The sequence below is a fragment of the Chiroxiphia lanceolata genome, chromosome Z (genome assembly GCF_009829145.1).
Source record: "Chiroxiphia lanceolata isolate bChiLan1 chromosome Z, bChiLan1.pri, whole genome shotgun sequence".
NCBI classification, from domain to species: Eukaryota; Metazoa; Chordata; class Aves; order Passeriformes; family Pipridae; genus Chiroxiphia; species Chiroxiphia lanceolata.
This window is the reverse complement of record NC_045671.1, coordinates 64,215,611-64,236,662: the sequence shown is the minus strand read 5'-3', so window position 1 is coordinate 64,236,662 and position 21,052 is coordinate 64,215,611. Positions and strand designations below refer to the sequence as shown.

Genomic DNA, 21,052 nt, shown 5'->3' with positions numbered 1-21,052 from the left:
AATTTGTCCTTATTACAAATTCTAAACAGAGATGCACCAGTTCTTCCTTCCTCATCTGAACCACTGCATACGCGTATGTGTGAACAAGCTCCATCTATTTATAGCTTTAATATATGCAATAAATGTTAAAAGGAATCTTTTCATTGTTAAGGAGCTCCTTTTCTTGATTATAATACATCATTAAGATTTACCTTAGAACATGAATGGGAATAAGAAAGGCAAAAGTTTAGTTTCATATCGCCTCACAGAGGTCTAATGCTGTAAACTTATCACAAATCCTATTAGCCCTTTTTGCAGAGTGTGTGGTGTTTATCTTGGGTTAATTATAGCACTGTCTTGAGGAAACCCACTGAGAGTGAGAAAAGACTGAAATCTAACCTTCTTTACTGTTTGCAGTAGGAAAAGCTGTTTTGTCTCCTCTGACATCTGGAGAAAAATGCTGAATAAACAGACCCTTTGGCTAGCCCATTGATATTGAAGGAAAATCTGCTTTTTTTTGTTGGTCTTGCTATTCACAGTAGGTTTTACTGTTTCGTTTCAAATGAAAACACGTGTGTTTGCTTTGAAATGGTACTGTAAAATTGGCTGAGTTCTCCTTTTTCTGCAGACTTAACTTCTCCCCTTTCCCATCCTCATCCCCACAGGCCCGTGACGGAGGGTTAGCCCAGATCAGTGGAGTCATGCGTCACACAGCTCTATCATACTGGCAGCCTTTCCTGGGTCTGGCTATGCTGCTAATCTTCACAGGCCCCACCATGGGCTGCCCGGCCCGCTGTGAGTGCTCGGCACAGAACAAGTCTGTCAGCTGTCACCGAAGGCGTCTGATGTCCATCCCAGAGGGCATTCCCATTGAGACCAAAATCTTGGACCTCAGCAAGAACCGACTGAAGAGCGTAAACCCTGAGGAATTCACATCGTACCCTTTGCTGGAGGAGATTGACCTCAGTGACAATATTGTCTCCAACGTGGAGCCTGGAGCCTTTAACAATCTCTTCAACTTGCGCTCCCTCCGGCTGAAAGGAAACCGTCTGAAGCTGGTCCCCCTTGGGGTGTTCACTGGGTTATCAAACTTAACAAAGCTTGATATAAGTGAAAACAAGATTGTCATTTTGCTGGACTACATGTTCCAAGATCTGCATAACCTTAAATCCTTGGAGGTTGGGGACAATGATTTGGTGTATATATCACACAGGGCCTTCAGTGGGCTGCTTAGCTTGGAGCAGCTCACCCTGGAGAGATGCAACCTCACAGCCGTACCAACAGAAGCTCTTTCTCACCTCCACAACCTCATCAGTCTGCATTTGAAACAGCTCAACATTAACGCTTTGCCGGCGTATGCCTTTAAAAGACTGTTTCGCCTGAAAGACCTACAGATAGAGGCCTGGCCCCTCCTGGACATGATGCCTGCCAACAGTTTGTACGGTCTCAATCTTACTTCTCTCTCCATCACCAACACCAACCTGTCTGCTGTACCTTACTCTGCTTTTAAGCACCTGGTTTACCTGACACATCTCAACCTCTCTTACAACCCCATCAGCACCATCGAAGCAGGCATGCTGTCAGATTTAGTGCGCCTGCAGGAGCTCCACATGGTGGGGGCCCAGCTGCGCACCATTGAACCACACGCTTTCCAAGGGCTCCGATTCTTACGTGTACTTAACGTGTCCCAAAACCTGCTAGAAACCCTAGAAGAGAATGTATTCCATTCCTCCAAAAGCCTTGAGGTCCTCTGTATTAACAACAACCCTCTGGCCTGTGACTGCCGTCTCCTTTGGATTTTGCAGCGGCAGCCCACCTTGCAGTTCGGGGGTGAGCCACCGATGTGTGCTGGCCCAGACAGTGTAAGAGAGAGGTCATTCAGAGACTTTCACAGCACAGCTCTTTCCTTTTACTTCACCTGCAAGAAACCCAAGATACAAGACAAGAAGTTGCAGTACCTGGTGGTGGAGGAAGGCCAGACAGTGCAGTTGATGTGCAATGCTGATGGGGACCCGCAGCCTACCATCTCCTGGGTTACCCCACGCCGGAGACTGATCACAACTAAATCAAATGGTAGAGCCACGGTGCTGGGAGATGGCACCCTGGAGATCCGATTTGCTCAAGATCAGGACACTGGGATCTACGTCTGTATTGCAAGTAACGCAGCTGGGAATGACACCTATTCGGCCTCCCTTATGGTAAAGGGGTTTACTTCAGATCGTTTCCTTTATGCCAACAGGACCCCTATGTATATGACAGACTCCAACGACACAAGTTCCAATGGAACTAATGCGAACAGCTACTCTCTGGACCTTAAGACAATATTGGTGTCCACAGCTATGGGCTGTTTCACATTCCTTGGAGTGGTTTTATTTTGTTTCCTGCTTCTTTTTGTCTGGAGCCGAGGGAAGGGCAAACACAAAACCAGCATTGACCTTGAATATGTCCCTCGCAAAAACAATGGTGCTGTGGTTGAAGGGGAGGTTTCTGGACCACGACGGTTCAATATGAAAATGATTTGATGGTATTCTGCTAGCAGTGCTTTTTCTGTGGCATTAAAATCTATTAAAACAGCCTGGCATGTGGAATCGCTGGGCAAAAACAGCTTAATGCAGCTGTCAGTGTATCAAAAGGTTGTAGGAAAATGGAAAGACTATTTGTGGTTATACAACAGAGCCTCCAGACCTTGAGGCAGATGTGTCAGGGCCTTTCATAGAACTGGGAAATTGTACTAACTTTTTGCATTGCAAATATTGGCATTCTGGGGATATCAGCAATGAACCACTGGCTCATGCTCATGGACAATTGTTCAACATTTTCTACTGCTACAAAAGAAAAAAGAAAAAAACAAACAAAAACCTACAGTGTAGGATTTACATACTTAAAGAAAAAGACACATTTGTCTAAAACATGCTCTACAGTGACATTTGTATCTATATATCTCATTTGGTAAAACTTTGCATCCTCCCTTCTAGTTGGTTCAACACCACAAAAAAATTAGTAGTTTTTTTTCTTTTTAATCTACATCTATACTGTGTACATTTTAAAGCAATACAAATGAGAGGTTGTGCTTTTAGATATCCACCAATACTGACCCAAGTGTGATGTCACCCTTCTTTTAACTACCATCAAACTTAAATTAGATTCTTGTAGTTACTAATTAGAAATTACATAAGGTATTTTTCTCCTCATGTAGAAGGCCAGAGCTGAATAATTGAGAGTAAAAACAATCAACTCTGTCGATCTTCTCTTCGTATAAATATAAGGCATGTGCCTAGTTTTGATACAGAATGGAATATTTTTTATATCTGTGATATCACACTGGACCAGTTTACTGTAACATAGCCCTGGCTCTCACCCAGGGAAGGCAACCCACTAGTCAATGCTGGCATAGAGGAGTTGAGTTCTACCTTGAAGAGAGAGAATCGGTTTTGTTAGCCCTGATTTTAATTTCAAAGCTACTGTTAAAATGTTAATGTGTACCGGGCAAAATAAAGAGCATAATACATTCTGCAGACTGCTTGGGAAATATGGTCATCTTACTATTTATACAAATGTATTAAAACATACAAACACTCTGCTACTAGGAATGAACTCTTCTCCAATGCCAAGTAAACTACAGTTGTTCATGCATAATATGGGGATTATAACACTAAAATAATGATTAAAACATGATAGCCTCAAAAAGGCTAACATACTGCCAGATATAATGAACCTCTAGCCACTGTCATTCTCATCTTGTATATTTGTAGATAACACATAGACACAAAGCTAATTTCCAAGAACAGATTACTTAGCTATTCTTGATGCCATTTTAATAACGATGTGGTTATGTTTCTTTCAGGGGCAGTATCTTAGAGCAAGAGGGGTGAGTTATTCCAGATTTTAGAAATCATTTTTAATGGAGAGAAGTCAGAAGTGGAATATTAGTTCAGAACAAGTAACCTTTTGTTTTTTATGTCTCTAAACAAATTCTCAAAAGAGTGAGAACTGAAACTTTATTCTTAATCATTAATATCACTATTCCTATTTTGAAATTCTCAGCAATTGCAAGATATGAAGTTGTTCATCACTTCTCCTTTTTCCAGCAATTAGGAGTCATAAGTTTGTCCTACATGGTTGATAACAAATAGAATTATTCAATGCTTGGCATAACCTGGAGTAAGGATAACAACGACTATATATGTGTTTAATCAAAAAGAATATGAAAATATTATAAGACAGAACATTTGGATTAGTGTGATTTAGCACTTTGAAACCAAAGTCAGGCTGACCTATAATGGAATACAGGTGCTTCTAAAATTAGTATCCACATTCTTTGGCAGAGATTTTCAAAGTAGGATAACAATCTCCCGCTCCTATCAAGGGAAATGTGCCAAAAGTTGTAAAATCCAGCTGTGCTCCCCAGATGTACCCATAACAAAGCTGCAGGACCCAAGGCTAGACAATTTTGAGAATCTCTTTTCTTAGTGGTTGATATTTGGTTGCATCGTTGTTCCATTTTATGTTGCCAAACTGAGGAGGTTGCAAGAGTTGTTAGAATTTTGTTCACTTAAGTTGATTTTAAGTTTAGAGCTGTGTTTTTCTTGCTTCCTTTTTTTTATACTCTGAACTAGATAGGTGAAGATTTATAGAGATGCTTGATCAGAATACTCTTTGTTCTATGACAGTTTATAGAACATTAATATAATGGAATAACCCCTGACTAAATTCTAACACCAGGGAAATTATTTTTGTTGATGTAATAACCACTGCACTGACGTCCAAAACTCTACTGTACCTTAATGTGGGCAGTTAAAGAAACAAATGGGGATAAAAAAAATGTTTCTGAACTGTCCATTGAAGACATTTGCATGTGCCTTTCCCTTGTAATTGTCATTTTTTCAACTAGTAATCCATTGCCCCTGCAGTCATTTCATGTTAAATGTTAAAATCAATGTTAGAAGCAAAAAGTCTCCTAAGTTCTAGACATTTGCAGCTGATTTCTTCATATTAAATGACACAATGAAAAAAATTCTAAAAAAAACCACCCTAGAAAAAAATGTACTTTTAGGATTAATTATGAATTGCTGTATTCCCTTACTCCCTTAGAATGACTCTTAAGAAGTGATTGCATTGTTAGTGCACTGCAAGGATTTGTGAGCAGAAATATGCTTAGTTACCTATGTGAAATGTGTGCTGGTGATGAAAATCACCACTTGCTGTTGCTGAGCACCACCTTGCAGATCTGTCAATGTTCTGTGTATTGCCTTGAGTTCAGTCAGTATTCAGTTTTTCAGAATCAGTGTTTGCTTCCTGCCTCTAGTGATGTTCTTCTTTTTGCAGTCTACTTATTTCAGCATGGACTTGACAAGGCATATGGCATCTCTTAACAGAAGTGAGGACAGCAAGACTCAGAGACACACTTTTTATCTTGCTCCACACAGTCTCCTTTTTTATGTGTCTGTGGGACACACACTCACTGTGGCTCTTTTGGGTGGATAAGGAATACAGTGCCAAGGTCGTGCCTAGATAGCACCTTTTTGGCAATTCTTTTAAGAACAGAATGGCTGAATGCCTACATGCTTCTTGAAGGAGTCACTTCTACTTCTCTGCTAGAGATCAAGGGGACACCACAGTTTATTTTACTACAGGGGAGAAAAAAGAGTGGGCTGTGAGGAGGCATCTGACCCACATGGCTCCCCTATCATATGTTCAGAAACAGGTGGATAGTGCATGCCTGGTACTAAAAGTGGGAACAAAGGTTTTAAGCTACCTCTGACTTTTGTACAGGCTGGCCCCCATGCTGGCACAAGCCTGAACTTACCTGGCAGTCAGTGCAAGAAAACTCTGAGGAGCAGCAACAGTTCTGCAGAAATGGAAAAAGCAGAAAATGTCAAAACCAGCAAAGGAACTTGAGAAAGTAGGTACCAAAATATCCTTGTCATAATTCCTTTAAGAGAATGCTTGAGCCTCCCACAAATATGTTTTGAAGTCCACTTCCACAGACCAATACTCTTCTTTCAGAATAGATGAATGTACAAGTGTTTACAGAATCACACTGAATCATGGAATTATTTAGGTTGGAAAAGACCTCCAAGATTATCAAGTCCAACCTTTGACCTTATCAATTAGACCATGGCACTAAGTGCTACACCCAGTCATTTACTGAACACCTCCAGGGATGGTGACTCCACCACCTTCCTGGGCAGTGCATTTCAATGTTTAACAAATATTTCTGTGAAGAAATTCCTCCTGACGTCCAACCTGAACCTCGCCTGGCACAGTGTGAGGCTATACTCTCTCATCCTGTAACTTAGTTGCCAGGGAGAAGAGACCGACCCCCATCTTACTACAACCTCCTTTCAGGTAGTTGTAGAGAGTGATAAGGAACGCCCATGAGCCTCCTTTTCTCCAGGCTAAACAACCCTAGCTCCTTCAGCAATTCCTTATAGGACTTACTCTATACATCCTCCAGCAGTTCCTTTGCCCTTCTCTGGACATGCTCCAGGACCTCAATGTCTTTCCTGTAGTGAGGGGCCCAAAACTGAACACGAGATTCAAGGTGTGGCCTCACCAGTGCCAAGTACAGAGGGACAATCCCTTCCTTGGTCCTGCTGGACACACTATTGTTGATACAAACCAGGATGCCATTGGCCTTCTTGGCCACCTTGGCACACTGCTGGCTCATGTGCAGCCACTGTTGACCAGTACTCTCAGGTCTTTTTCTGCTGAGCAGCTTTCCAACCACTCTTCCCCAGGCCTGTAGCACTGCCTGGGGTTATTATGATCTGAGGGCTGGACCTGGCACTTGACCTTGCTAAACTTCATATAGTTGGCCTCAGCTTCTCAATCCAGCCTGTCCAGATCCCTCTGTAGAGCCTCCCTACGCTCCAGCGGATCCACACTGCCACCCAACTCAGTGTTGCTTGCAAACTTACTGAGGGTGCATTTGATCCCCTCATCCAGGTCATTGACAAAGATGTGAAACAGGACTGGCTCCAATACTGAGCCTTGGGAACCCCACTAGTGACTGGACATCAGCTGGATGTGGCACCATTCCCCACCAATCTCTGTGCCCAGCCATCCAGCCAGTTTTTAACCTGGGTGTTTTTTTAACCCGGGCATTTTTTTAACCCAGTTAAACTTTCAATAAGTGAGTTAAATAGAAGACTGAAGCAATGTATTAACAAAAGAGTTTGAAATTATTTTAGGATGGTTAAGACTAACCAGCACCCCACCTCAGCCTTACTTTTAGATTTTGAGCTGGTTCTCTTTTCTTTTCCCCTTCTTCTTTCTTATTAACTTTGCAACATTCTTTTCAGAAAGACTTTGTCCACAGAAATCTAACTTCAGTTAGATTCAGACTGGGAGGTTGCATTTACCCTCCATTCCCACTTCACCAACCATTCACGCATGTTACAAGAACCAACAGGGTTGACAGCTCCAGATACAACTGAACTCAAACAGGAGACTCCAAGATCCCTAGAGAACTGTTGGCACAAGCTGATGTCACTGAGTGGTTTTTTAACTGATCTTTTTTTCTTTTGACTTCATTGTCACACTGCCATTCGAGGTTTTCCTTATTTGCATGGATGGTAGCTATCTTTTTTTTCCTAATTTCTTTTGTCTTGGTATTGAAATATCTATGACAGTAACAATTATAACATCACAAATAAAATTAAGAAACATTGCACACTACACCCTCAGCACACAAATTGTAATTTAGGCATATGAGATGCAGTAAGTCAGCATTAATATTTAATGACAAGTCTTATCTAAACCTTGTGACAGAAGAAACTGGTGAGAAGAAACTGAGGGATGTAGGCCATGTTGCAACAGAATCACATCAAAGACAAGTAGAAACAGACTTTGCTACACCATACCTGGACATCAGTTTTAGACATTGGACTTTTTCTGAAAAACTTTCAGGATATGTGAATGCCAGAAGCCCACATTTAACCCGTAAAAAGACAAAGCGTTGGCTGAAAATCCGGTAGAGCAAGTGACTGCTGGCTGCCCAAGTACAACAGCAACTTCCAGCAAAGACAGACAAGAAACTGTAGTCAGGCAGTTATTTTGCCTCATCCACTACTGCATTGTGTGAAAATATAGTCCATTAGGCAGTAATAAAATGGACAGTCCTTACCCATTTTTCTTCAAAGAAGGTAAAGTTTGTGTAATAAACTAGAATCTGTTACACCTCCATCCCCAGCAGTGAAACACCCAGCAAGAAGTGAGGAAGAGGAAGCCTATTCTGATCAGTTTGTTAATTATTGTTTTCCCCTGAATGGTCCTATTCTACCTGGGGATTGCATGATGACTATCCTGTCCATTTCCATCACCTTAGCTCATCAGGTGGCTTGACATGGAGTAGCAGGGAAAGAAACACACGATCGAGTTGTCTGTCTTCACTGAACTGTAACTCTGATCTCAAATAAAAGAAAAAGCACAGCAGTAGAGTCTTAGAAATGCCAGTCTGCTGCAGCTGATTCATAGTTTTGCAGTAAGACAACATGTGGGGAAACACTGTATACATGGTTTCTGCCCTTGTTTCAGTATCCTAGGAGACTGATTGCTTTTTACGCTAAACAGAACCAGGAAAAAAAAATTAGAAAGCTCTCATCCAGTAATTTAAAACTTAATTGTGTCTGAAGAAGTTAAAAGAACACTTTGGAAAAAGCAGAGGGTCTCATTGTTGGAGAATCTCTCAAGAAATGAATGAGATTTTTCAAGTTATCTAAGCAACTGGATGCCCTGTTCTTATCACCTGTAATAAGAATTAAAAACTCAACTTCCCTTGGCAGCTTAGAAGAATCATAGTTTAGTGACACATGCTCCTTTTGTCTGTCTCCTAGTTCTGCCCTCTTCCCTTCTCAGTTTCAAATTACTGTGATGCCAAATGAAGATCTCTGGATTTGGTTAAGTTTCACTGAATGTTCACATGGTTTCTGGAATCTGATCTCAAACCAGAATCTTAAACCTCCTTCAAACCAAAAATAAAAATAAAAAAGGAAGTTTGAGTAAACCTCCTCCTGCAAGTGAAATAAACCAACTTCAGTAAAAGCCTTGCTACTGAGATAGTTACACACCAAAAGCAATCTGCAGGGGATTTTGGGGGCTTGGTTTTTTGTTTTTTTTTTTACTTGGAGTAGGTGGTTGGATAAGGCCAGCTGAAAATAAAAATCTGCATTTATAACATCAGCAGAATGAGGAAAGAGCTGGCATAGTCAAGAAAATGATCAGTGTTGTTTCAACTTAAATTGAAGAATACTTTGTCTTTCATATTCAAATAGGTTATAGAAAAATACAAAAAAACAGACTTTCACCTCATAATTTGATTATTTGTATTTATTCAGCAGGTACCAAAATTGTCATGAAGCAGTAACGTTGAAGGAAGAGACTGAAAACAGATTTTCTACCGTAGTTAGGCAATATAAATCAGGAGACACCATTCTGTTGCTCCCAGTTACACTGGAAATTTGATAAATGAATCTAGGTTTTTTGCTTTCTACTAAGCAGGTTGTAGTGGAAATTAGTTTTAATTATTTCTCATCTTGTGGTATATCTTTTATTCTGAATTGCTTTAATATTTACCACTGCTAACTGAGCTGGAGAACATGAAAATGTACGTTTTGGAAAGAAAGGGAAAAAAGGCAAATGGAAATCTGCAACCTTAAAGACGTCTGCCTATTTCTAACCATGGCATTTGCAAGTCAGCAACATTATCTCCTCATACATAAGCCAGGAACAATGGCTTTAAAGTGTTGTGCATAAGCAGCTGCATGTGCAGCTATGGAGATGGTTGTCAACTTGTACACACCTTAACAATTTTAATCTTTCAGAAAAAAATACTATTGCTTCTTAAAGAATTCATTTACGACACTTTAATACCTAAAATCAAACAACACTTTGACTTCATTACACTGGGCACTGTATAAGTAGGAAGTAAATTATACCACTGATCTCCTGAGCTTGCAGCCATAAAGTAAGAAGTTGGCTTTTGAACAAGTACACGTGATAACAAGTCTCTCATTTTTTGTGGAGGGAATGCCATAGTGCAGGTATATTAAAATACCATCACACTTACTAAAATCTGTTTGCAAGCACATGTAGTTCATATGTACATGTTCGTGTGTGGAAAAAAAGTAGTTATATTTGTTTTGTTCTTTTCTTACTTCAAGTATTAAATGTATATTGTTTTTGAAAGGTGACAAGGTTAACGAGAAAAAATTGTGCTGTAATTTATTTTAATATATATGATCATGAATATGGATGGGAAATGAAACAGCCTTGCTGTCATGATCCATGAAGCACATGAGAATTCAGATTTGTCCATAAGTTCACTTCATGTTTGAGCAAAATATACTAATATAATGGGGGGGAAAAAAAAAAAAAAAAGAAAAAAAGCTTTGTTTGTCAAGACAGTTGTCCTGAATGTCATTTTAAAAGTTACTTTAGGGCTTATGTCATGATGTGTATCATGCTTATCCACAATGAAACCCAAATAAATAATTCCATGGAGTGGCAAAATTTACTTTAAAAAGTGAAGAGAATTTACATTGTTTCAGCTATTGTAGTTGATCGCTTTTTTTCCTAGGGGTAGAGCAGGAAACTAAGATAAGAACATTACTGTTTTCTTAACATCAGACCTTAGGTCTTAGTGCAAAGTCTTCACAACAAGTTGTCATTTCAGACCTACCACTCTTGAACTGGGAATAGAAAACATTACACTGAGAAAAAGAAGATTCTAGCAGGTATTTTTCATCTACTCACTCTCACCTTCATCGCATGGACCCCTCAAACACAAAGAAAAAACTAGGTCTCATTCAAACGTGGTTTGGGGTTTATTCTCCATACCAAGTATCAGTCAGCCTGATCCCTCACTTTTACCTGTGCAGTGTGTGCAGGTAATTGATGGGGATACCAATCAGGCTAACACTGGAAGAAAGCAAGCCTGCCACTTACCAGCACCACAGAGAGAACAGCAGAAAGATAGATTTCACCAGCTGTGTCACTTGGAAAGCAACCAATAGTGAAAATCTGCATCTGAAACATGGTTTCTGAGGAAATCACCAGTATTCAAACTCCTCTATAACTACACTAGAAAAATTAAGTGGTGGAAAGTATACTCTGCTGAGCATGAAAGCTATTTCAACCCCCTGAGGATTACCACAATCCACCAAATCTACAGCAGAGATGAGTCTGAAGAAAGACACAGTCTGTAATCTAAACTATTGCTACTCCCATTTTTCCACAGCTAGGTACTTTTACCAACAGAGAATTTTCTTTATGCTTTCTGGGATAATCTGGAATAAGATTTATCACCCACGAACCCATTATACTCTAAACCAGGGTCTTACTCACTAGAAAGGAAAACAGTTGTTAGTGCTACCTCAGGAACTGAAGAAGCAGCTTGAAATCCTGGTAGATTGCAGGGAGTATAGACAGACACGGGCTGAACAGACAGGGGCTGAATCTGAGCTCTCTTGTGCCTCCTGAAATCTGTCTTATCCTTATGTATTTGCTTTTGACACCCCCAAAAGATTTCAGCTGACTTGCACCACTGTACCCTCCTCTGCAGCAGAATGTCAAATGCAAGGAATTTTTTGGCTAAATTTACCATAGATTATTTTAATAACCCACTTTATTAATAATCTTTTAGTTTCCTTTATTTTTTTTAATATGATTGACAGTCTAATATACTGCAATACTGTCTTTTGTATGACATGAAAAAACAGCTATTGCACCTACTCCTTCATTGAGAACATCGACTTTTTTCCTCAAAAGGTTCCTCCGTTCTAAGATTAAGATTTCCTTCATGCAATTAGAGTTCATTTTTTGGACTACTTGACACTATATCAAGGGGTGGAACCTGTTCCTATATCATAAGATCTACTGAGTAAATTCCAGTTTTACAGTAGAACTACTAGATTTCTCCATGATAACCAGGTAGAGAAAAACACCATCACTGACAAACTCATTAAAACTGAAATAAAAAAAAAAAAAAAAAAAAAAAGAAAATTAGAATTGTAATATCTATGGATAACCTAAATGAAGAACACCACTTCAGATTTTTAAAAGCATCCAAAATTTTCTACAGCACAGTCACTTTCAAAAATTTTTAGGAATATTTATACTTACACAGATCCACTATAGAGGATTTGTCACACTGTTAGTAGCCCTGTATCAGATACCACAGATACCTTTAAATAAACAAATCTTTGCACCCGAAGTTTATTTTAAGAAATGCCTAGGTTTAATATTTTTATATTTTAAAAAGTTAATGGAAAGCGGGAAATCACACTACTTACCAAGTAATAAACACAATTCACAAATACTGAGTTATTCTCACGTGGGGGAATGCTCACAGTGCATTTCCTGCGTTATAAAACTTTCCCATATACAGTTGTAGATGACGTGCTATAAAAAAGGGCTTTGTTCATCTCCTATGCTATCTGGACTGGCAGAGGAGTTGGTAATTCAGGCACAGATAAATCTGAAAATACTGGATTAAGAAACATGGAGTTATTGCAAAGGAACTGATCTTTCTGTCTACTGATTCAGTAGCAGTCTGGGAGATTTGACCCAAATTCCTTCTTTCCTAGATATAGGGAATTCCTTGTTGAAAGCCTTATTTTGCATCTGTTCTTGGAAGGGTAAACTTCAACCTTAGTAATCAATGTGTAATGAAATACAATAATTTAGTAAAATACAGGATCAGATAGTGGAGAAGAATAGGAATTAAAACTTGTGTAAAACATTATATTACACTGGTACTTAGCACATCATCTAAGTAACTCTGAAATTATTTGGGTTTGCAGGATCTCATTTATCAATTAATAGCTAGGGGATGCATTCAGCTAGTTAAAGCTGTAATCACCAGCTAGAATATCTTATTTACCTCATCAGTCCCTAAGTGGAAGTTATATTTTTCTGAGCTATTTTCCAATAACTTTCCTATTTATATAACTCAAAAGCACAAGTGATGGAGAGCACACTTATTTTATTATAGGAAGACAATGATAGTAAATTTAGTCTATTACTTTTGCTAAGAGAGTTCCTTGCTGTATGTATAAAGATAAATTATCTAAATTATTGCTATCACTGAAACCAAACATCTCACTTTAAGAATCTATCAACCTTTTGTACATCTGTGCAGTGTATCAGTTTTAATGCACTGCAAATAATACTTTGTTTTCATATAGAACAGGCATGCCATGTAAAAGAGTTAGAGACGATGCAACCATCTGAGTTACACAAACGTTTGCATTTTAATGGCCCTTATTGAATTTTTGTCAGCTTTTATGAGTTTGGCAGGCTGTCACATTTCACTAAAGTATATCAGATCATCTTTACCTGGCTTGAGGAAGAGCTGTCAGTTAGTAACACAAGCAGAAGGCTGGAACTCAGGATTTCTTGGTTGTAATCAAAACCCCTAGGCCTCTAACTCTCTGGAGAATACAATAATAATATTTACTTTTCAAGAGGAAGATTCTGCCATTTCCCTAAGGATTATAAAGCCAAAGAGTTATGGTTCACCCATGCCTGTGTGAGGAATGATAATTCTGATGAAGGTTGGTATGCGGTAATAGGCAGTGTTATCAGGCAAAAAAACCCACTTTTCTAAGAAATGCAACCCCTGCTACCTGAACTGCTCTGGAGGAGCACATCACTTGGCAATGTAGTGACAGCAGTGGTCTGCCCTGTAGTCAGCGTTTCCAACCATTCTAAATTAAAGGCTCTTGTAGAGCAGTGGCAGTATATAAAAGAAAATTGTCATGAGATATGCACACCAACTAGACTCTGTCTTTTATGCAGTTCAGTGGTATATTGCATGAAAAGACCTCTTAATGCCTCACTTAATTAGTGGCTTTGCAATGCTCAAAAACATGATTATTTCCTAATCTATGAAGATTTGTCTCTTTGCCTTTGATTATAGATGAGAAATGCTGAGATGCAAACAACACATCAATTGTCAAGTGTCACACCAAGTATTCAGAATCCCACTACTACAACAAAAACATTTCTCTTTGGTCCTTATGCAAGACTAGGTTACACAGTTTCTCTACTCTCTAGTCCAAATTTCTTAAAAGAAAGCTAGCATTTCCACAGGTTCTCCAACTTTTTAATAGATAAAGTAACAAGCATACACTTTTCAAATTGCTGCTGCCAATGTTTATCATAGGGAATTTGTCCTGACACTACTCTGTTTACCACAACACTGAGTTGTGGCCAACCTCATCTTCATCTTTTAATCAAGAATGTTTTGCTTGCAAACAAGCCAAACACTTGGAACTTCCCCATTCCCAGCTTCTGCTTTAGAACTGAAGCCAGAAGACTTTGCTGTGATGTCAGTGAAGCACATTTGATAGTTAATGACTGGTTACTGCCTTGCATCCATCAGTCATTGGGAACTATTTCTGAGGTATGGTTTTAATCTGGCATGATTAAAAATAGCAACTAGTCCTTGGGAACAAGATTAACCAGTACATCCATTTTGTCATTCAAGACCATCAACTCAAGACACTGAAGGTGTGTTCAAGTCATTGAAAACACAAGGAAGTACTTGCTGGATATGCATGTCATCTCAGAGAACTGTAAACAAAAAGGCATGTAAGAGGTCAAGTTCTCCTTTAAGTGTCAAATTACTGAAGCAGAAACCCAAACCACTGCAAAGAGTAGGAGGCAAGCATTAAAAAAAAAAAAAAAATTTAAAAAAAATACATAAGAATTTTGCTCTGGTGGGTTTTATGGTGTAATAATACAAAGTCAGAAAGATGAATAAGAGATGTACTCATCTCTTAATTTTATGGGGAAATTATTTTCTCTATGTGATAAAATGCTCCCTCCGGATCCTGTAATAACACAAGGATTCTCCTCTCTTCTTGTTCAAAAAGGAGAGCTACAAACCACCTCATTTCAGTACAAATACTTCTTAAAATTATCTTCTGTTCAAAACATCAAACCTTCCTGGATTTTCAACAGTTGTTGTAATTGTTTTTCATAGAAATCGATTTTAATTGTAACACTGTTCTGCTACAGCCCTATTGTCTGTGTCCTTTGAATTGTCAATTACTTAAATGAAGAAATAAAGGCTTGAAAGTGCATTGTTGTATTTGATTTCTATGTTTCAATTGTCTTATCAGAAAGAAAGTTAAGAATTTCATCTGTTGAGACACAAAAAATACTTTCCTTAAAAAAAATAATAAAATAAAGATAAAAATCCATTATTGTTTCACTTGTGGTTTTTAAGACAAAAGTTTGAGGTTGTCATTCTAGTCCTCTGCTATAGTTTTGGAAATATGCATAATATTTCAGTGATTAAATTGATTATAAATAAAAAAGGCTTTTCTTAAATAATCCAATAAGGTTGAATTCCTACATATATAATCTAGTGTCTCCCTGTTTGTTATGCCAGTGTCATCTCTCAGCCTGCCCTTTCCTCACACTTTCCAACCAGTGTGACTGGTAAGTTCCACATGTGGTGTTCTCACTCAGTTCGAGGACCATCAAATGTAAGGATTTGTTTCAGTGCCTTCTTTTCTTGCAAGCATGGGCAGATGGGATCTGCATGCTGAGGACCTGCTGATCCAGGAGCTTTTAAGTTGTCCTTGCCACACTGACAGCTCTTTCCCTGCTGTCCTGTCTTCCTTTGCTGGTCATCACTGGGTTAAAAGAGGAACATCTATCCCCACAGATAAAAAGAATTTTTCTTTGCTTTGGAGATGGACGAGCTCTGAGCCACTAGCTAGTCCTGTTCTGTCCGGGTACTTACACATTTGGGCTCTGGTTTTGTGCTGATGTCTGGCTTCCAACCAAAAGCTGGAACACTTCCAACGGCAACCAACCTATGGGGAAGGCAGCTAGTGTGTCATAGACAGCAGGCAGGAGTACCTGAAGCAGAGGCAAGCCTTGGGGCAACTGTATATTTGAGATACAGAGTGTTTTCTAACAGCAAAATCCCCTACCAAGAGGAAGTAGAAGTCAGAGGGACTTAATCAGGCTCAAGACAACTCAGCCAAGTCCTTGGTGACAAGTGTAAAACACCAATACTGAGCAGAACACAAAAAAATTAGGGGAAACAGTGGAAAGGTGCCTTATGGGAAGCCCCAGTAGGGTGTGCAGAGGTACAAGTAGTGGTGGGGCCAGAAGGCTGCCAGGATACACACTGCTGCCATGGCTCACAGCAATGTGCCAAAACCATGAACTGAGCCACACTCAGTTCATCCCCAGGCACTAGCAGAGTGCGCCCTACCTGGTTCATGCCTGAACTCCACTGTGTGTCTCTATAAGACCTGCAGAGTCAAGTGCAGTTTTGGTTTGTGCTTGTTCCTGCTTTGAGGGCTGCAGGTGGCAGACCTTGGTGCCCATCCCTAAACCTTCCCCTGTGTTTCCATGGTCCTACCTGGTGTAGGAAGCCATGCACTGCAGGGCACTTGCAGCAAGGTGATACAGTGAGCCAGCAGGAAGCTGGCTCTCTCTGTGAAAGCCTGTCTAGCCCATCAAGTTCTCAGCGTGAGCAGAAGCTGACTTCAGAGTACTACAAAATGCCTGCCACAGAGCCATCAGCTACTGGCATCCAATAAGGAAGAGTTCCCAGACACCCAGAAGCCCCCATCTTTCATCACCCCATGGCCTCCTGCTATCCTTTCCACAGTGCACACCATTCCCAGATGAGCAGTGACAGTGTCCAGTGACCCCCAGCGTGGTATCTGGGCAACCCTTTTCCACAGTCATCCTGATATGCTCAGTCTGATGGTGCAGTTGGAGCTTCAGGAAGTCTATGAAGCCAAATAAGAGTTCACCTTTTGTATCTGGGATCTTCCAGATGGTTAAGGCTAATGCACTTTAAAATGCTCTTGTGAAATGTCTGCCATCATTGAAGAGAGAAATACTGGCTCAGTAATCCCTTAAAGATGCACTACTCAGAAGTGATACCTTTAGACCAAGAGAAAGGAGTTGTGGCTTTGCAGTACAATGAAGGTAAAGGACAAAGATCTTCTCAAACAGAACTGTGAAAGAAATAATTTTATCGCACAGGGGCCCAGAGCAAGTTGGAACACAAAGGTCAACGGGGGTGAGAACAATCAAAGCCAAGTGTTCTGTACCCCAGAACAAGGGATTGTAAAAAATATACCCCGTTGCTTCTGTATGTGTGCTGGAGGTTGTCAAGTAACTGCATACTTCTTTGGTCTGTATGTATCACAAAACTTTTGAACTTGATGTGGGTTTTATGCCAGTTAGACGAAAAGAATTATTTGATTTCTCAGAAACAAAAAAGACATCACAACCCCTGCGTCTGGCACATAGCTAACACAGCTAAAGCCATTATCACCTGCAAATATTCACCATGCACCTCTACTTGAGATTATGCACAATTTTCTTCCAGAAAAGAAAATGTGTTCTTTAGAGGATCGAGAACTTATGGATACATTTTTAATATCAGAAACAATATTGTGTGCTACTGCAATACTGCAACAGTTTTCTCTTACAACTTAAATCCAGGTTAAGAAAGCAGTATATTGGATTTCTTAACTGTCACTTTTAGTGACAGCTCACATCTTTGTGGGGACACCTCAGAAATCAGTCAACTCTTTCTTATCCAGAACTAATATACAGTGGTGTAGGAGGTTCTTCTTTGTTGGCATTTTGTTTTATAATTCATATATTTTCTTGTCTTTGGTAGGTTTCATTGTTGCTGTGTCCTCCCTAAATGAACTTTACAGGAAAATTATGAGGAAATATTCCTCTGATTTGTACATTTTTAGGTATAAGAATCTTCTACATCAAATGAAGACAGTAACAGTCTTTATCTGTTATCAGAGTCCCTTTGAGCTCTTAGCAGATTTGTCTTGTCCCCTAAAAGTGTGTCTGGCTTTCCTCATGACAGGCCATGTAAAACTCCTCTTCTAGAAATGGCCTTTGAAAACCACTTAAGGTCATCCATATTGCTATTATACAAGAGTAACATGACCTAATTTAATTTTCATATTTCTTCAACTTTCAATGGCCAGAATCAGAAAATCAACTTCCCTTTTGAAAGATCCTTTTTTTTTTTTTTTTTAGTGAGAAGGTACTCACTTTTGATGAGAAGAGCACCCCATCACATCCTGAATGCACCATCTTAGCTGGTGCATAGAGAAAAGAAACTGTAGTGCTTCTCAGGATGCTCTAACACATGATAAGGCAATTCACAATGCCTTGTAGCCCAGTCACTTTTTCTGTATGATTTAGGAGAGAAGCAGCTATGCACCACTTCTCAGCACTATGCAAGTTTCATCTCCCATGTTAATCTGTTTCATTGCCATGGTTCACGCTACTATCCTTCCTCCATCCCAGAAACTCCTTTCTGTACTACTCATTTGTCCAAACTAAACTCTTATTTTTTGTTTCCTGCTGGTACTTTGATACACTCCTGTCGCTGAGTGCAAATTATCCTTTGCTAATACCAGTTTCATTCCTGTCATGAAGATTCCTGTCCACAACCTTTTGCAGTTTTATCCTTGGCATTATTGTGTCTGTATGTTGTGTTCCAAAAGAATGTGATTCTTATATTTAGAAATTCATTAATATTCAGAGCCTGTGCACTGTACATTGTGCTTATTAAATAATGAGCACATAGCACGCAGAACTCCCACTCTCTCTCCTGCATTAGTAAGAGATGGTTGCGGCAAGCATTAGTAAATTAAATAAAATTGTTATTACATATTCACTACATATGCCTTTGAAGCCTGTGTGTGTTGTGCCATGAATGCATAATTAGCACAGGGAACACAGACCAGAACTCCACAAGCTTCTCTTTGGTGCTTTATGACACCTTTGACTACAAGAAAAAGTTCACTCATCTCCAGTCAGCAAGAAATTCAATTGAATGAATGTCAAATGTAAGTACTTACAGCATACAAGGCTTGAGCATAATTGTAAGTGTGAGATTTAGTTGCTGTCTATAACAAATGTTCGTATACAGTGATTTAAATTGTAATAGACAATACCAAATTTTGAAATTTAATTCAACTACTTATGAAAACTGCGAGTGGTATAAATTGAATCTGGGAACAACATTTGCATGTATGGGTCTCACTTTTAAAAAGGGAGAGACAAAAATTTCAGCTCAACACCCTGCTAAAAATTTGACTGTTTGTAACAACCAGTCTAGAATTGTTGATCCCATTCTTAATACAAGAATAATTAAGTTCCTGTTATTTGGAACAAATTCCAGGTAGATTTTAGAAAGGATTGGATATGGAGAAGGTATTGGGTTTGCAGGGTATGGCTTTGGTAGCAGAGTGGGCTACAGAGATGGTGACTACTTTTAGAAGCTGCTAGAAACTTCGTCTGTATCCAAGGGAGCCAATGCCAGCTGGCTCCAAGAGGGATCCACTGCTGGCCAAGACTGAGCCCATCACTGGTAGCACTTCTGAAGTAATATATAATAGAAGGGGAAAAAAGCCCCATCAACTTCAGCCAGAAGAGGAGTGAGAACATGTGAGAGGGAACAGCTCTGCAGACGTCAAAGCCAGTGAAGGAGCAGGGGAGGAGGTGCTCCAGGTGCTGGAGCAGAGATTCCCCTGTAGCCCATGGAGGTCCATGGTAGAGCAGAGATCAGTCTGCAGCCTAAGAAGGACCCCACACTAGAGCAGATGGATGCCTGAAGGAGGCCGTGACCATGTGGAAAACCCTTGCTGGAGCAGGGTCCTGGTAGGACCTGTGGTGTCATGGAGAGAGGGGCCCACACTAGTGCAGCCTTGCTGCTGGGATTTGTGACCCCACAAGGGACCCTACAAGAACTGTTGGAACAGTTCATGAAAGACTGTAGCCTGTGGAAAGGACACACATAGAAAAACTTTGTGGAGGACTGTGTCCCATGAGAGGAACCCCATGCTGGAGCAGGGGAAGAGTGTGAGGAGTCCTCCCAGTGAGGAGGAAGGAACATCAGAGATGTGTGATGAACTGAGCACAGTCCCCATTCCCCGTCTCCTTGCACTACTGGGAGGGAGGAGGTAGAGAAAATCAGGAGTAAAGTTAAGCCTGGGAAGAAGGGAGAGGTGAAGGGAAGGTGTTTTTAAGATTTCCTTCTCATTATCCCACTCTGATTTGATTGGTAATAAATTCAATTAATTTCCCCTAGTCAAGCCTGCTTTGCCCGTGATGGTAATTGCTGGGTGATCGCTCCCTCTTCTCATCTCAACCCACTAGCCTTTCATTCTATTTTCTCTCCCCAGTCCAGATGATGAAGGAAATAATAAGAATTTCTTTGGTGGGCACTTGGCATTCAGCCAGGGTCAAACCACTCCAAAGAGAGAATCCATCAAATTATCTTGTAACGTGTTATGATTGAATCAGTGCAGGATCATTTTGGTTTACCCGAACAACCCTTATCAGATTCACTCATTACTGTTTTCTCATTGCCCAGTATTCTCCTATTTCATTACATGGAACTATAGCCACGGGTGGCATTTTACTTCTCTATCATTTTAGAATAATTCTTTGGTCTTTAATGCTATGAATGAACATACCTTAAGGTTCAGTGCTAACACTTTTCTGGCTGAAAGCACACCACTTTCTCAGCTTTCTCCACCAGAAAATTACCTGTATTTCATGCATAAAAACAGCACTGCCTGGCTGGATATCTACCATTAAACCTGTTTTTAAATTTGGATAGTTTTAAACAGATGGTTTTTGCACTGCTTCAGCTACTGAAATATCTATTGAACACAGACCCCACTCCCCATCTCCTTGCACCACTGGAAAGGAGGAGGCACAGAAAATCAGGGTAAAGTTAAGCCTGCAAAGAAGGGAGGGGTGGAGGGAAGGTGTTTCCCCTGAAAACAATGAGACGATGGTCACTGTGCTGCAGGCAGGTTGGCATGTCTGTTGCTTGTCCAATGAGTCTGGCTTCTTCAGAGGAATTTGCAGGGCACTTTTAGATTCCCTCATTTGTGAAACAACAAATACCTCCAAAACAAGGTCACAGGCCTCAGTGACAGCAGATCATCTATGTGCACGTCTGCACCAACCACCAGCCCCGGGGGCTCTGTTTTCACTAGTCTGTAATGTACAGCCTTGTAAACACTTCATGGCATCCCTGTTT

At 40.0% G+C, this 21,052-nt stretch overlaps 1 protein-coding gene and 1 long non-coding RNA gene across 5 annotated transcripts in view; both read left to right on the top strand.

The window, feature by feature from the left end:
* The window catches only part of LINGO2 (leucine rich repeat and Ig domain containing 2), a 481,605-nt gene extending 477,385 nt beyond the window's left edge, over positions 1-4,220 (top strand). For all 4 annotated transcript variants that reach the window (XM_032676784.1, XM_032676785.1, XM_032676786.1 and 1 more), the window contains one exon: positions 645-4,220. In XM_032676784.1, coding sequence (XP_032532675.1) covers positions 681-2,501 — 1,821 coding nt within the window. In that variant the 5' untranslated portion in view covers positions 645-680 and the 3' untranslated portion in view covers positions 2,502-4,220. The remainder of the gene's footprint in view (positions 1-644) is intronic.
* Positions 1-21,052, top strand: part of LOC116781168 — an 844,439-nt gene that overhangs the window by 228,145 nt on the left and 595,242 nt on the right. The gene's annotated exons all lie outside the window — the stretch shown is intronic.